At 39.4% G+C, this 16,658-nt stretch overlaps 1 protein-coding gene across 1 annotated transcript in view; it reads right to left on the bottom strand.

Moving 5' to 3' along the window:
• LOC102845352 (ly6/PLAUR domain-containing protein 6B-like) overlaps positions 1–5,219 on the bottom strand; it is a 25,282-nt gene extending 20,063 nt beyond the window's left edge. The window contains exons 1-2 of the mRNA XM_006880764.1: positions 5,105–5,219; positions 2,014–2,112 (exon numbers count right to left, since the gene is read on the bottom strand). Coding sequence (XP_006880826.1) covers positions 2,014–2,112; positions 5,105–5,219 — 214 coding nt within the window. The remainder of the gene's footprint in view (positions 1–2,013; positions 2,113–5,104) is intronic.
• Positions 5,220–16,658: the final 11,439 nt, after the last annotated feature.

Below are 16,658 nucleotides of genomic sequence, written 5' to 3'. Positions count from 1 at the left end.
GTGGAGGGACAGCACAGGAGGGGAAGGCTCTCTATGAGGTGGACTGATTCAGTGACTGGGGTAATTGGGATGGGTGTATCGGAGATGGTGCGATTGGCACAGGACAGAGCAGAGTTTAGGGCTGTTATACATAGGATCGCTATGAGTCGCAAACGAACAACAGCAACAATGATATAGCTCAGAAAAAAAGTTAAGACTCACTGTGATAATACAATGATATATGCACATGTATCCACATGTATGCATACAAACACATATACACACAAACACTTTCAAAAATGATAAAAAGATGGTGATGGTGATAAAAAGAATGTGGAAGGACAAGAAAAATGTTTGTAATGAATAATTTTTAGAATAAAATCTTAAAAACACTGTCCGTCTAGATGTCATAGTTATTAGTTTGTAGTCAAAGACTTTGCAGTCTAAAAGGGGGTTCCAATGTGTATACCTTCTGGCTTCACAATTGGCTTTCTCTAGAATACTGGGGGTAGGGGGAGGGGTTGTGGGCAGGGAGAAATCCTCAAAACTCCAAATCAAAAACAACCAAGCAAACAAAACCAGAGCCAAGTCTGTTTTCATCTAGTCATTTCAACTCACAGTGACCCATTAGGGCAGAATGGAACCACCCTATAGGGTTTGTAAGGCTTTATTCTTAACAAAAGCAGACTGCAACATCTCCCATGGAGAGTAGTTGGTGGGCTTGAACTGAAGACCTTTCAGCTGGCAGCTGAGCCCTTACTCACTGCACTTTAAGAGCTCTTAATTTATCTGCCATTGGTAAGGCTATTTCACAACTCTTTATTAAATAAAGTAGTAGAGAAATTTCCACAAAAGCTAACAGTGGATCCAAACTGGTGGCTTCTGACTCTGGAAAGGTATTATTGTTTGCTTGTTTGTTTTAAAGGGAGGGAGATGATATTTGAAAGCCAAAAGAGAAAAGTCCATTGTAAAATCTGAGTAGCCTGAGTTTCCTTCAGCATTCAGTAGAGTTTTTAATTCTGGAGCACCAGTTAACTGTGGGGTTTGCATGTACTAAATTATGCAAGAGAGTGTGTCCTCTACTATAACTACCCTAGGCCCAGTCACCAACTGCTCCTGCCACCCTCCTGCTACCATCTTCCTCTTGTAGTAACACTTCCTAATGGTTGTCCCTTGCTACTCATCTCCTACAATCCACTCTCTAAGAGCAAGCAGAGGATCTTTTAAAAACAGAATGAACATCCTGTGCTCCTTTGCTTAAAACAGTCTATGCCTTTCCTTTATATTTACAATGAAATGCAAACTCTAAATCAGAAACAGAAGATCCTGTCTTCTGGTCCTAGCCTCCATCTCAGATCCTTTCTCCACGTCCCACTGAGAGTAGGCCTGTCATTGCCTCCTCAACTCTGCATCTGCTGTCCTCCCCCCCCCCCCATTCCTAGATAATGATCTCTGCATGGCTGGCTTGTTTGGATCATTCAGTTCTTAGTTCAAAAGTCACCTCCTAAGAGAAAGTTTCTCTGACCACCTAATCAAAGACATCTATTCATTCTAATAACAAATATTTATGGAGTACATAAAACGAGCCAGGTGTAGGGATGCATCAATTAAATAAACTGAAAAAAGCACTTAAGTACCTGTTCAATGAATAAATGACTTTTCCAAGCATCAGTGTATTTCCAGAGTACAAAAACTCCCTTTGCTTTAGCCAATAACTCTGATGTTTCTAGAGGTGCCATTAAGCATTTTTTAAATTCTTAGAATACCTTAGCCAACTATTTGTTCTCACTAGTAACTGCCACTTAAGACATTCTTCCTCAAGGCACACAACCCTACAAATTGAGGGTATGCCATCAGTTCTAAGTTCTCTCATTACAGTCTGGTGCCGGGATAGCCATGTAGAAGAAATTGCTGGATCCCTGTGGACTGTCCTTGCCTGCTGGCATGTTTACCCCATTAGCACACATCTCTGCTCAGGGCAAGATCTAAATAAAGTGAAAACATGAAACAAACGACCCTACTCCTCATACTTACTCTGTGGACACCATTTGTCTTCTGCCCATCGGTTGCAATTATAATTATCCCCTGCATTTTCACAGGTAAAACACTTGAAGCTGTTTGGGAATGGTGTTGCTGTACAGAAAAGTTTAAAGTGAAACCTTCAGATTAAAAAATACAAACATTTCAAACATCAAACATAGCACATTAGCCACTTTATGAGATCCAACAAAATTCACAAGCCATCAATCATTCTTAGGCTCTTTCTAGAGAGCTAGATTTACCTGTCAGACTTCAGGCATTTTCTTTGTTCTCTTCTCTTGAATATTTTACCTAGATAGAGTTCCACTCAGTGGTGGTTCAGTGATAGATAGAATGCCTGTCTTCCATGTACAAGAGCTGAGTTCAATGAACCACCATGCACAGCTGCCACACATCTGTCAGTGGAAGCTTGTGTATTGCTATGATGCTGGACAGACTTCATTAGAGAAAACTTCCCAACTAACATGAACTAACAAGACCAGGTACAGTACTTCAGCAAAGCATACAGTGAAAACTCACTGAAACCCAACAATCTAATATCCCCAACTCTCATCAGGATGGCTCAGGGTTACTATGAGCTGGGGCACCCTGATGGTACCTAACAATGCAGAGTAATGACATTATTCCACAAGGCACTAGGAAAGATTCATGGCATCAGTACCAGTCTATTATAATTAGAGCACCCGTGGGAGATGAGTGTTGTGGTGGAATGAGCAATTCCATTCATGGTATATTAACATCCCTGAACAGAACTGAAAGCAGATTAGCCTGAGTTTGAGTTCTGTCCTTACCACTAATTAGTTGTGAGTTTTGTGAGGGTTTTTTTAAGCTTTTAAAAAACAAAAACTATGAAGACCCTTATGACTTGCAGGTGTGGGATGAAGATTAAATAGAAGACTACAAGAAAGATAGCTAGCAGAGTCCCTGGTACCTCAAGCCAGGCTGGTTTCCATCCAGATCCACTCCCATTACAACTGCACTGAACCTTAAGTAAGTAGTCTTTTTTATACATGTCAATTATCATATTAGACCTTGACCAGAAATGTAACATTTAATACAAGGTGGAAAGTAATTCATTGGCCCTTACACTGAGGCTCAAAGTGTTCAATAAAGAAGGAATTATTAGTCATTTGTAATCTGGATTGAGAACACTAGCTCCCTCCCTTCCTCTTTTTATTCTTTATGCTAACTTTCTTCTTTGCCACTTATTTTAATGGCCAAAAACTCAAAAGTAAAAGAAGTTTCATATATGTACATAAAATGTATTTATATATATTAATACATTTAATGTATTATATATACATTACTGTATTAAATGCACTGAGAAAGTCTGTAGTCAGGGACCTCTCCAAATTATTGAGGAGCATGATGTCAGCTTAAGGATTAAACTGCTCCTGATAGAGACCATGGTCTTTTCAGTCACTTCTACACTTTGAGAGCTAGACAATGAATGAGGATGGCAGAAGAATTTACACCTTTGAACTGTGGAGATGGGGAAGAGTACTGAATATCCCACAGACTTTCAAAAGAAGAAATAAGTCTTAGAGAAGGTGCAACCAGAGTTCTCCTTGGAGGCAAAGATGATGAAGCTTCATCTCACATACTTTGAGAGTGTTGCCAGGAGAGGTTGTTCCCCAGAGAGGGTAATGATGTTTGGGAAGGGGGAGGGATGGTGAAAGAGAGGAAGACCCTCAACCAGGTGGACTGACACAGTGACTGTAGCAATGGGCTTGAGTGAGTCAAAGATTATGAGGATGGCACAGATAGGACAGGGTTCAGATTGTTCACAGGTGTCCTCATGAGTTGTGACTCAACAGCACCTAACAACAACAACAGCATCAACATATATTACCTTGTAAATAATATACAGAGATAGTAGCTTAAACAGTTACTTAAACTTTTTGCAGGTTTTGCCATATTTGCCCATGGTTATTTTGTGTATTAAGAATTCAGAAAATGTTCTTCAAATTTCAAGCATAGGTGATTGGTTTTCAAAATCATTAGTGACCATTTGAAATAATTACTTAATACAAATAATGCCATCATGTATGGACAAGAACAACAAAGAACACAGAACTTTTCTGCTGAGCCAAGATTAGAGACAATGTACATGATGCCACTGTTGTAGAATGGGACTGTCCTTGGGGTTGGGGAGAGACTGAGTAAGATGGGTTCAATAATGTATACTGCACTGAAACAGAGGAGGGAGAAAACTGTTTAAAAGAGATATATAACTAGGTATTTCTGTCATCACAGGAGACTAGAGCGAGGGCTACATGGTGGAGGGGACCTGGGGGAGGGTTTGTAAAACAATGAAAGAATCTTTTCTTTTACTTTTCCATAATTTTTGGACTCATGTACTTATAACTTGTTAGTCAAATTTGTGTCTTCTAGGTTGCAACACCCCCATGATACATCTTCAAGGATATGAACATGTACGGCCAAGCACAATCAATAAGAGTGCATCTAAATTCCAAAATCAATCTCCATAATAGTCTATGTGTTTCCTACTGCCAAAGGGGCCCTTTAGAGTAGTGAGAGAAGATCTTCACCCTGAAACCCACAGCGTCCCTTTTCAGCAGGAAGTAGCTAAGAGAATACGCCATCCCCTTTTCCTTATGACTCAGAGTGAAGTCTCTCTCAGGGAGGAGTGATAGGGAATGGCAAAGGACACACTGACAAAGAAGATTAATCAGAACTGGCTTTGACAAGCACTGTGGCATTTGGACAAGAACAAACTGGGAGGAGGGTAGAGAGAATAGTGCAACAATGAATGAATGGAAACCCAAAATCTCTGTAAATGTTTATGAAAATTAATAAAATATAATTATAGAAAAAAATTCCAAAACCAAACAAGCTCTCTTTTAAGACATAAACTGGAGTCAAACATTTTAACAAAATAGAGATCTTTCCATCATTATATATTTCCCTCAATTATAGAAATAATAAAGACCTTTCCCCTTTATTTTTTTCCAAGTATAACCCAAAAGTATGAGCAGAATTCAATGTTCCCACATGTAGAATCAGTGCTTCCGCTGGGCATCTGGGCCCCTCAGTGATGAACTGGGCAGCAGGTACTACTTACGGTCAAGCGGAGGCCTCACGTTATAGAAATTGATGTTCTTGGCAAAAGCCCAGTTTTCTGAGAAGATAACAACCTGCACAGCAGCTACAGCGAGAGCGTGGCAGAGGAGCAGCATTGTGATGGATTCCGGAGAGTCCAGAGTTCATGTATCTACAACAAAGGAGGAGACTGCCTGAGGTCATGCAGATTTTCAACATCAACAGGAGTATGCTTTGCATCTCCTTATCAGCTCTGTTATTGAAATATATTCAATAATCTCTGTCTTTTGTAGGCTCAAAATGGAACTCCCTGCCCTTGAGTCAGAATCGACCCCTAACTGACCCTTTAGTGTTTTTTCAGAGACAGTAAATCACACTGGAATAGAATGTTCATCTTTCTCTTGTGGAGCATCCGGTGAATTCAAACCACCTGCCTTTGAGTTGGCAGCACAACTCTTTTCCCACTACGCAACCAGAGCTTCCTTTTATAGGGCTGTTGTTATGTTCCACTGAATTATAATCAGTACACAGCTGACCCTCCAGTAGGTTTTCAGAGGCTGTAAATAACACATTAGGAGAATGTCCACCTTTTTTAAAATCTCAGAGCAACTGGTGGATTTGAACCCTGTCCCTCTGGATTGGCAGAGCAGCTCCTTACCACTAGACCTCCAGAGCTAGATTCTAGAAAGAAATGGCATTATTTTTTCTTAATGGGAATGAAGCAATCATTGCCTTCTTGCTGATCAGGCCTCTATACTTGCCAGCTGTTTTCAGCTGGCATAGGCCGTTGGTGCTTGAGGAAGATGAGCAGCCAGTCCCCCTGCCTCACCCTGCTGGTCTCTGTGTGAGGCCATCTGCTTCCACTCCATGCTCAATCAATCACCTGGTCTCTTCAGTCAGCCAGGGTCTGAGGCATGGTGTTCAACTCAAGTTCCCACACCACATATCTGTCAATCCAATTACCTGAAGAAACACATATGTTTGATAAATTGTGGAACTCTTTCGAGACCTAAAATAATATGCACAGAAGCACTGGAAGAGCAGTCAGCAAAAAGACAACTAGAAGCTTGGGAAATAAGTGTTCATGCTCCCAGAGTACACAGGCATTGAGAAAAAAAAACACAGGAGAGGAGAATGCTACCCTCACTTATTTCTGTCACAATAGGCTCAAACAGAAGCTTCCTGGGACTTCTAGAGGACTCAGAAGAAAAGCTGTTTGAAAGGTGAGTCCTGCTCCACATATTACTCACTGACTTCTTAGATGTCAACAAAGTAGGTAAGGCTGAACCCAACAAAGCAGATGTACACACAGTCAGTAATTAGAAGAAGAAACATCTTAAACCCCGTAGGTCCTGCCCTCAAGATGCAGATGAAGGTAGTGGGGGGCAGGGGGAGTCTTCAAGTGAGATGTGCATAACCTACAATACCACTACATCTTCCAATATGTCGTTCTGACAATGGGTAAGGGCTGGGGCAGCAGAAGAAGTGTGCAACTTGGAGTCCCAGGTCTTTGGTTCAGGTCCTGGCTCTGTTATTTATCAGTTATGTGACCTTGGACAAGCTCTTTAAACTCTATTAACCTTAATTTCTTCATCTGTAAAGTGGCTTAATAATACCTACCCTGCCCTCACTTTGTGGTAATTGTGAGCATCAAAAAAGATGCTTAGGTCAGGATCACACAGGACTGTGCATGTAAAAGTATTGTTAATAAAGGTTCTGTAAAAATGCTGGAATATGAAAGTTCAATAATATTATATGGACTCATTTTCTACTTGCTGAATCAACTGGCCTCAGTGGATTTAGGGAATTTTTCAAAGACATAAGTTTTGATCTCTGCTTATATGAGCATAATCTTTTATACGGACATTCAGTTTGAAGGCAGGGTAATAATATGTGGATTCTAAATTTTTTACTTCTCTCTCTTGATTCCAGATATATTAGTTCTGTATGTGCAGCTAAAAAATGTGACTTGTTTGAACAGAATAAAAGCTTAAAATCAGAAAAGGTATGTGTTAGGGCTGTATTCTTTCAATGTACTTACTCAATCAGCATGCTGAACAAATACTCCAAGAAGCTGGCATACATGAAAAAGAGTGTGGCATCAGGATTGAAGGAATACTCTTAAAAATCTGTATGTAGATGACACAAACGTACTCACTGAAAATGAAGACCTGAAACACTTACTGAAGAGGATTAAAGCCTTTTAAATGGAGGAGATTACTCTCTTTTGGGGACCTCAGAATGAATGTGTATTAACAGGAATCCTCAAAACTTCCAGTAATATGAAGACTTTATCAAGGATTATAGGTTTCAGAGTGTGTACATTCAAATCTCTTTAGAGACTTAGAAGAGTTGGTTAAACTGTCTAAGTCTCAGTATTCCCCTCTGTAGAGCAGGTGTGATGACAGCACAAACCTCAGTACAGAAGAAGAGCTGAACAATGCCGTGAACACAAAGCACTCAAGAGCTGAGAATTAAAGGGCTACTTGATGAAATTTCCTAATAGATAATGAAGGCCAGTGACTCCAATCTGGCTTCAAAACATCCTTTCTATGTGTTGCTGTTAGGTGTCACCCAGTCAGCTCCAGCTCACAGTGTCCTTCTGTACAGAGAACAGAAATTTTACTTTATCCTGCGCCATCCTTACAGTCTTTGCTACATTTGAGCTCACTGCTGTAACAATCCATCTCCTAGTCTTCCTCTTTTTCATTGGATCTCCATCACCAGGCACTACTTCCCTCTCCAGAGACTGGTTCCTCCTGATAGCACGTCAAAAGCACGTGAGACGAAGTCTTACCACATCACTGTTAAGTAGCATCCTGTACTACTTCCAAGACATATTTGGTTTTCCTCTTGCAGTCCGTGATATATTCAATATTCTTCACCAACAACACAATTTAAATATATATATATTCTCTTTAGTTTTACTCATTGTCCAGATCTCATATATACATGATACAATTGGAAATGCAATGCCTTTGGTCAGCGCCATCTTCGTTCTCAAAGTTATATTTTTACTTTTTGACACTTTACAGAGATCTTTTGCAGTAGAATGTCCAATGCTCTATGTTCTTTGATTACTTGAATGTTGCTTTCAAAGTTGATTGTGGATTGAAGTAAAATCAAATCCCTGATATTTTATCTGTTTAACATGATGCTGCTTATTGAGCCAATTTTGAGAATTTTTGTTTTCTGGATGTTGAGGTAAATCGACACTGAAGGCTGTTTGTCTTCATCAATAAATACTTCTAGTCCTTTTCACATTCAGCAATTAAGATTATTATCAAGATTATTAAATGAATCTTGCTCTGTAGTCGCTGCTCTTTTGTCCAGTTTTTCCAGATTACTTATTCAGCATATAGATTAAATAAGTGTGATGAAAAGATTCAATCCTAACACCTAACTTTCCAAACTTTAAACCACAAAGTTTGGAACATTTATTCTGTTTGAACAACTAACTATCTACCTCATAGTCTTGCTTTTATGGGTTTGCAAGGATACACCGAAGTGCTCTAACTCATATCTTCATTCTTTACAACATTATCCTCAATTTGTTAAGATCCACACAGTCAAATGCCACTACACAGTCAATAAAACACAGGTAAACATATATCTGGCATTCTCTACATCCATCCAAGATTCACTTGATATCAATCATGACATTGCTCATTCCCTGACTTCTTCTGAACCTGACTTGAATTCCTGGCATTTCTGTCATACTCTTGCAACTTGTTTTGGTTTTTTATTATTATCTTTGGCAATTTTTTTCTTGTGATATTAATAATGTTGTTGTTAAGTGCCATCGAGTTGTAGACAACTCATAGAGATCCTATGAATGAAATACCTGAACACTTGTATAACTTTCATTGTTTCTCCAAGTTCATAGAGTTTCCGGAGGCAGCTATTTTGGAAGTGGCCCAAATGCCTTTTTAAATAGGAGGCCGAATACAAAGAACTTACAGCCAGTGGCCAGTAAACAACGCCCCAGAGTCTCACACAGAACCAGAAATCAAATCCTCTGTGTGAGTCAGACTGCTTCAGAATACTCCTTACCTGAATTCTAGACCCTTACTGGTGAATAAATGCCTTTTTAAAAAAGGAGGCCAAATACAATCAATTCACAGCCAATAGCTAGTAAACAATGTCCCAGAGGCTCACCAGAACCAGAAATCAACACCTCTGTAGAGTCAGACTGCTTCAGAATAATTTCTGCATTCTGGTAGATCACATGTCATTAGAACAGCAAAATAAGGATTTCTTCATATCAGTTGCCCAAGTGGGTACCTTTGAGATTTCTTGAAAAATGAGCACCTCCAGGGTTGTATCTGTTTGCTTAAACACTGAAATTTCTCCATCAATTTCTAGAGCCTTTCTTTTAACCAAATGCCTTCAATGTAACTTTGGCTACTTCCTTCATTATTATTGGTTCTTTATTCTGTAGAACCAATGGTTGAATACTGATGGATTATTTTTGTACAGTGACTGTGCATTCCTTCTATCTTCTTTTGATGCTTCCTGCATTTTCCAATATTCCTTATCTATGTAACTGCATGCAAACCCCTCAAGCTCTGCCTACCATAATTTCTGAATCTAAAAAATAGGGGGAAATGATGAAACCAACTTTAAAAGATTGTAGGCATTAAATAAGTAAAGATGTATAAGCAACTGAACTATCTGATTATATATATGCTATATATTTTACAAATTCTTACTAAATAACTAATTAACATTGTTAAGAAATGCCCAACTTTGACTCAGAAGGCATAAGCCATGATTGTTGCATAGTAACAATATGAGACAAAAATCCACTCATTCATTATGTCATATGACACCTATGATGTATCAAACAGTATCAATGGATCTCTAACAAAGTCTTTGCTCTCATTGCATTTGCATTTTACCTGGAGAACACAGACCATAAACGGAAGAAGTCATAATTGCAAATAGTCATAAATTCTATGAAGGAAATATGATCAGGTGATACACCAGAAAACTGGGGAGCTACTTTATTATACTGCAGCCCCTGTGCACCTGTTTGAAGAGATCAACTGAACAGGTGAATTCAAACACAAGCAGCTAACCAGGTAAAGAATCAAGGGGAAGGCAAAGAAGGCCATGATGTGATAGGCTGCTTTCTGTGTCAGGGAATTCAGAAAGTATCCAGTGTTACTGGTCCATGAGAGGGAGCAACAGATGAAGAGATGGCCAGCTCATGGAGAGTGCACAAGCTTTGCAGGGATTAGTAGTTGTTGTTATGTGCCGTCAAGTCACTTGCGACTCATAGCGACCCTATGTACAACAGCCCTAAACTCTGTCTTGTGCCAATTGCACTGTCTCTGACACTCCCATCCCGATTACACCAGTCACTGCATCAATCCATCTCCCAGAGGGCCTTCACCTCCTGCGCTGTCCCTCCACCCTCCCAAGCATGATGTCCTTCTCCAAAGACCAGTCTCTTCTTACAACATGTCCAAAGTATGTTAGATGGAGCCTCAGAATCCTTGCCTCCAAAGAGCCACCGGTTCAAGGATTTAGGATATACTAAAATCCAGAAATTAAAAGGCACATTGCCATGGGAAAGTCTGCTGTTAGGGACCTCTCCAAAGTACTGAAGAGCAATGGTGTCTCTCTGGAGACTAAGGTGCGTCTGATACAGGCTATGGTCTTCGCAGTCACTTGTTATGCCTTAGAGAGTTGGGCAATGACCAAGGAGGATAGAAGGAGAATTGATGCCTTTGAACTGTGGTGCTGGAGAAGAGTATTGATAATACCATGGACTGCTAGGAAAACAAACAGATTTGTCCTGGAAAGGGTTAAACCGGGTGGCTCCTTGGAGGCAAGGATTCTGAGGCTCCGTCTAACATACTTTGGACATGTTGTGAGGAGAGACTGGTCCTTGGAAAAGGACATCATGCTTGGGAGGGTGGAGGGACAGCGCAGGAGGGGAAGGCCCTCTATGAGGTGGATTGATTCAGTGATTGGGATAATAGGGATGGGAGTGTCAGAGACAGTACGACTGGCACAGGACAGAGCAGAGTTTAGGGCTATTGTACATAGGGTTGCTATGAGTCGCAAGTGACTCGACAGCACATAACAACAACAACAACAAAATCCAGAATAAGAAAGACTGAGGAAGAATCAGTGTCTTTGATCTGTGGGGGTGGTGAAGAGTATTGAATATCCATCCCAAAAGCTGTCAAAAGAACAAGCAACTCCTCTCTGGAAGGAAGTGCCACCAGAGTACTCATTAGAGGCCAGGACAGTGAAACTTCACCTCGCTGACTTTGGACATATATTTTTAGGAGGAATCAGTCCTTCAATAAAGGCATTGTGCTGGAAAAGGTAGATGGTCAACAAAAGAGAGGAAGATCCTTAATGAAAAAGATTGGCACAGTGACTGCCACAATGGACTTGAGCACAGCAGAAATCATGGGGACAACACAGGAGAGGGCTGAGTTCAGATTGCTGTTAATCGGGCTGCTGTGAGGGGCAGTAGACTCAATGGCACTCAGCAAAAACAACATCTAGAAATTGTTTCACTTTAGATAATCTAGTTTTGCAAATACAGGAATAATTCGTGTCTGCATACTTAATTGATCTCAAATTCCTATTCTTTGTTCTAATTCCTGGAACAGGAATGATAGAGATTATACAGAGATGTGATGGCCTACTGATAAGAGTCTGTGCTACAATTCTGAAGGCATGTGGTTCAAATCCACCACCTGCCCTGTGGGAGAAGGATGGGCAATCTCCTCTCATGAGATTAAACTGCCTCTGAAAACCTGCTGAGGGATCAGCTATAGGTTAGTTATTACTTGATGCCACACAACAACACCACAGAGGAATACAGAGCTACACTACAAATATGTCTGTTAATGAATAAGCAAATGAGTGATAGACAATTTAAAAACTGAAGAAACAACAAACCCACTGTAGGGAACAATGTGATCATAGATATATTACAGTTTAGGGAATATAGAGATTATACATGTATATACACATACACAAACCCCTCTATATTGTTGTGTGTGATCCAGTCAGAACCAACCCAAAGCATCTTCCAGCAGGTTTTCTGAGGCAGTAGATTGTATGGAAGAGACTGCCCTTTCTTCTCTCATGGGGAAGCTGGTGGTTGAACCATGTGCTTTTGGGATTGCAACACAGCTTCTTACCACTAGGCCAACAGCGCTCCAAATACATATGCTGTGTGTTGTTAGGTGCCATCAAGTTGAGTATGATTCATTGCGACTCTATGAATAACTGAGCTGAACCCTGCCCTATCTGTGCCATTCTTATCATCTCTGACATGCTTGAGCCCACTGCTGCAGTGACTGTGTTTAGGATCTTCCAATCTTTCACTGTCCCTCCACCTTCCCAAGCATGATGTACCTCTCCAAGAAGTAGCTTCTCCTATCTACATGTCCAAAGTGAGATGAAGCTTTATCATCTTTATCTCCAAGGAGTACTCTGGCTGCACCTTCTCCAAGACATATCTGTTTACCTTCTTTGTCAGTCCATGGGATATTCACTGCTCTACTCCAACACCACAGTTCAAAGCCTCCTTATGTCATCCTTATTTATTGTCCAGCTTTCAGCAGCATAGCAAGTAATGGAAAATACCATGGCCTGAATCATGCACATCTTAGTCCTCAAACTAACATCATTAGTTTGCATCATTATTGCTCCTCAATAATTTGGAGAGGTCCTTGACTACAGACTTTACCATTGCTATAGCTCTTCTGTATTGATTGTGGATCCAAGTATGATGAAGTATTTGTCAGTTTCAATGTTTTCTCCATTAATCATGATATTGCCTATTCATCCAGTGATTAGGATTTGGGGGTTTTTGACATTAAGAAGCACTCCATATTGAAGGTTGCAGTGTTTGTTCTTCTGCAGCAAGAGCTTCAAGTTTTTCTCATTTTTAGCAAGCAAGATTGTGCCATTTGCACAATAATATTTATTAATGAATTTTCCTTCAATCCTGATGCCACATTCTTCTTCATGGAGTCCAAGTTCTTGAACAATTAGCTCAGCATACAGATTGAATAAGTTTGTATGGAGAAAGGATACAACCTTCACACACACATTTCTTAATGTTAAAGCATGGCAGGGTTCAGAGCTATTGTTCATAGGGTTGCTATGAATCATATGGGACTTGATGGCACATAACAACAATAACTACAACAGTATTCCCTTATGGTGTTCGCACAACACAGCCTTTTAGTCTAGTACAGGTTTCACATGAACAAAAATTAAGTTCTTGGATTTCCATTCTTCTCAAGGTTAGCCATAATTTGTTATTATCCACACATTCAAATGCCTTTGCATAGTCAATAAAGGACAAATAGATTTTTTTTCTGGTTCTTTATTTTCTGCCAGGATACATCTGACATCAATGATATCCCTGGTGACACTGCCTCTTCTAAACTGCTCTTCTATGTACTGCTCTAGCCATTTTTGAATGATTTTCAGCAATATTTTGCCTGCATGTGATGGTAATGATATTGTTCAATAATTTCCACATTCTGTTAGATCACCTCTCTTTGGAATGGAAACAAATATGGTTCTCTTCCAGTCAATCACCAAGACAGCTGTCTCCAAATTTCTTGGCATAAACTGGTGAGCATATTTGAGGCTGCATCTATGATTTGAAACATGGAAATTGGTATCCTACTGATTACTGGGGCTTTTCTTGTATATAGTTTCCTCTCAAAGAATTTAAAAGTAAGTTGTCCTAGCTTATTTGACTTAAAAAGATAACTAATGAAAAGCGAACAAAAAATATTTCTTTCATCTAGATAGAATACTTCATTCCATTTTTAACTAAAATGCTGTAGTGTTATTCTATTAAAATTCTCAAAAACCACAAAGGGTTTACCTGCCAATGATAGAACTGCTAAACAAAGATACTTTATGTTTCCAGAGCTTATTTTATAACCTGTTCCCAAAGCTACCTCCCCCTAAGTGCCTCTCTCTATTCTATAGTGTATGGGTTTGAATTAACACAACTGTTTTATTTTTCACAACCAAAAGGAAACCAGATAATGAAAAATTAAATGACTAACTATAGTCTCTGAGAGCTGTTTTACATTAGGAATCATTTCACAGATGCTGAGAACTAAAAGTTATCTCCTGAGACTGCTGATGAGAATTTCATTGCAGAACAAGGTTAGACTGGAGCTTGTGCTGTGCTTGGGAAAAAAAAAAGCTGAAATACAAGTTAAACTAAAATATTCTGTTACGTTTTCCAAGGCCATCTTATAGAACAGTGCTCTTCACATGGGAGAAGAATTGAAGTTTATTTGTAAAATTGTGTGTTTTCAGCTGAGGGAGTAGCTGACAGAAATATACTACATATAAGAAAGTGGTTTGATGTTTCAGAATGTCACTGCATTTCATGTGACTTAGAACTTTTCATATTTTAAAACTAAAATACTAAGTTCCATATATATCTCCATATTACTATTTTATACATAAACATACACACACACACGTGTGTGTGTGTGTGTGTGTGTGTGTGTGTGTGTGTGTAAAAAATATTATAATTCTGGTCTACAGTCCTAAAATTCAAGTGTATCTCAAAACACTCTGCCTTGAAAGAATTCATTTTGTCCATCCGTCATACCTAGGTAGTAGGTCCAGCCTGAAACCCATCACATTCTCAACACTATACGAGTCCTCTCTTTGACAGACATATGAATAATTCTGAATGTAGTCTGTGTCTCTTCTAGGAGAAAGAAGTGACATATGTAAGGCATATTTGCAGGGATGTCATAACTCTTGGGCATTATAGGAAATGGTAAGGGAACAGATTTGAAAATTTAGGACAGTCCCGAGACTTTGGACCACTGCCCTCCAGAGTAAAGGATTTATTAGACACACGGTCCAGCAGTGTAACTATTTCCCAGGTCTGAGTCATGGTAATTGATTCCTTAGAAAGGGACATCCTGCTTGGAAAGATGGAGGGCGGTGAAGATAAGGAAGACCGCCAACAAGACAGAGGTGACACAATGGCTGCAACAATGGGTTTAAGTACATTGAAGGTGGTGAGGATAGAGCAAGACAGAACAGGGTTCAGATCTGCTATTTAGAGGATTGCTATGAGTCATACTCTACTCAATGCCATGTAATAACAACAACACTTTAGGAAGTTTTGGTGGCTCAGTGGTATGGAGTTGCATTGTCAACTCAAAGGAATGAGGTTAAAATCTGCTAACTATTCTGTAGGAGAAAGATGAACAACTTCCTCCTATGTAATTTACTCCCTCTAAAAAAACCCCACTGGAGTTCTGACATGGCGGGACATAACAACAACGACACTTTGATGGAAAACGTAAAAGCTTGATCGTGGCATTTGAAAAGTGGTGCATCTTTGAGATCATAACCCCTTTGAGGTAGGAAAATGACCTACATCACTTTTTCTATTCTGCTGGAGCACACTAAGCACACAGTAGATGTTCAATAAATGCTTTTTAGAATAGAATTAGCATTGCTAGCTATCACCTGCAGTAAGCATCTTTCCTAGCAATTAGGACAAAAGTTACAGGCAAGAGAGAGCTGGCAGGTTGTCCAAACATGATAACTTATGGACTTGGAAGGAGATATGAAAGAGAAGAGACCAAGCAGAGATAGTAAATATTGACTTTTTTTGCACAATTGTGAAAAATGAGTCAGCATGCTCAAGGCAAATTTCAACTGCTAATAAAACAAATGAAATAGATAATTTAAGAGAAACAGCTCTAATGAGTTCAACATGACTATCAACACTCAGATCACATCTTCTACAAATATCACTTATCCCATAAGACACATCAATGAAAGACTTTAATAAACTTTGCTTCCTTTGTTAAAAAAAAGAAGAGAAATTAAAAATTAGTACAGATATTTTACTAAGAAAGAAATAGAGTACATGAAAGCACTCCTCTCAAAGGGAGAAATATGTCCAAAAAGAGTGAATGTGGGCAAACATCTTCCCAATTCTTAAAAGAAAGAAAAGAAAAAAGTTAACAGTACTGAATTAGAAGTTAATACTTAAAAATTCCTACACAAAAGATGCCACAAATAAGCAAAACATTCCTGAAAAAAAGAGAAACAAGGTAGAAGGCATCACACTCCCTGATCTTAAATCCTTCTACGTGGTCATGGAGGTCAAGACAAGTTGGTACTGGTACAGAGACAGACACATAGATAATGGGATAGAATTGAGAACCAGAAGTCAGCTTATCTACCTCTGGTCAACTTTTACAAGGAAGCAAAGTCAGTTAAGTGGGGAAATAATAGCCTCTTTAGCAAATAAACACCTGAAGAAATGTTCAAAATGGTGCTAGCAAACTGGGAAAACCATCTCCAGAAAACTTAAGCAAGGTCCACATTTCAAACCACATACAAAATCCAACTCAAGGTGAATTAGTGACTTAAGAGTGTTGTTGTTGTTATGTGCTGTCGAGTCGCTTGCAACTCATACCGACCCTATGTACAACAGCCCTAAACTCTGCTCTGTCCTGTACCAATCACAATGTCTCTGACACTCCCATCCCAATTATCCCAGTCACTGAATCAATCCACCTCATAGA

The sequence above is a fragment of the Elephantulus edwardii genome, unplaced genomic scaffold (genome assembly GCF_000299155.1).
Source record: "Elephantulus edwardii isolate Elephantulus edwardi_28Jun2011 unplaced genomic scaffold, EleEdw1.0 scaffold00010, whole genome shotgun sequence".
Classification (NCBI taxonomy): domain Eukaryota; kingdom Metazoa; phylum Chordata; class Mammalia; order Macroscelidea; family Macroscelididae; genus Elephantulus; species Elephantulus edwardii.
Note: the sequence above shows the minus strand (reverse complement) of the source record. Positions and strands in the feature narration are given on the sequence as shown.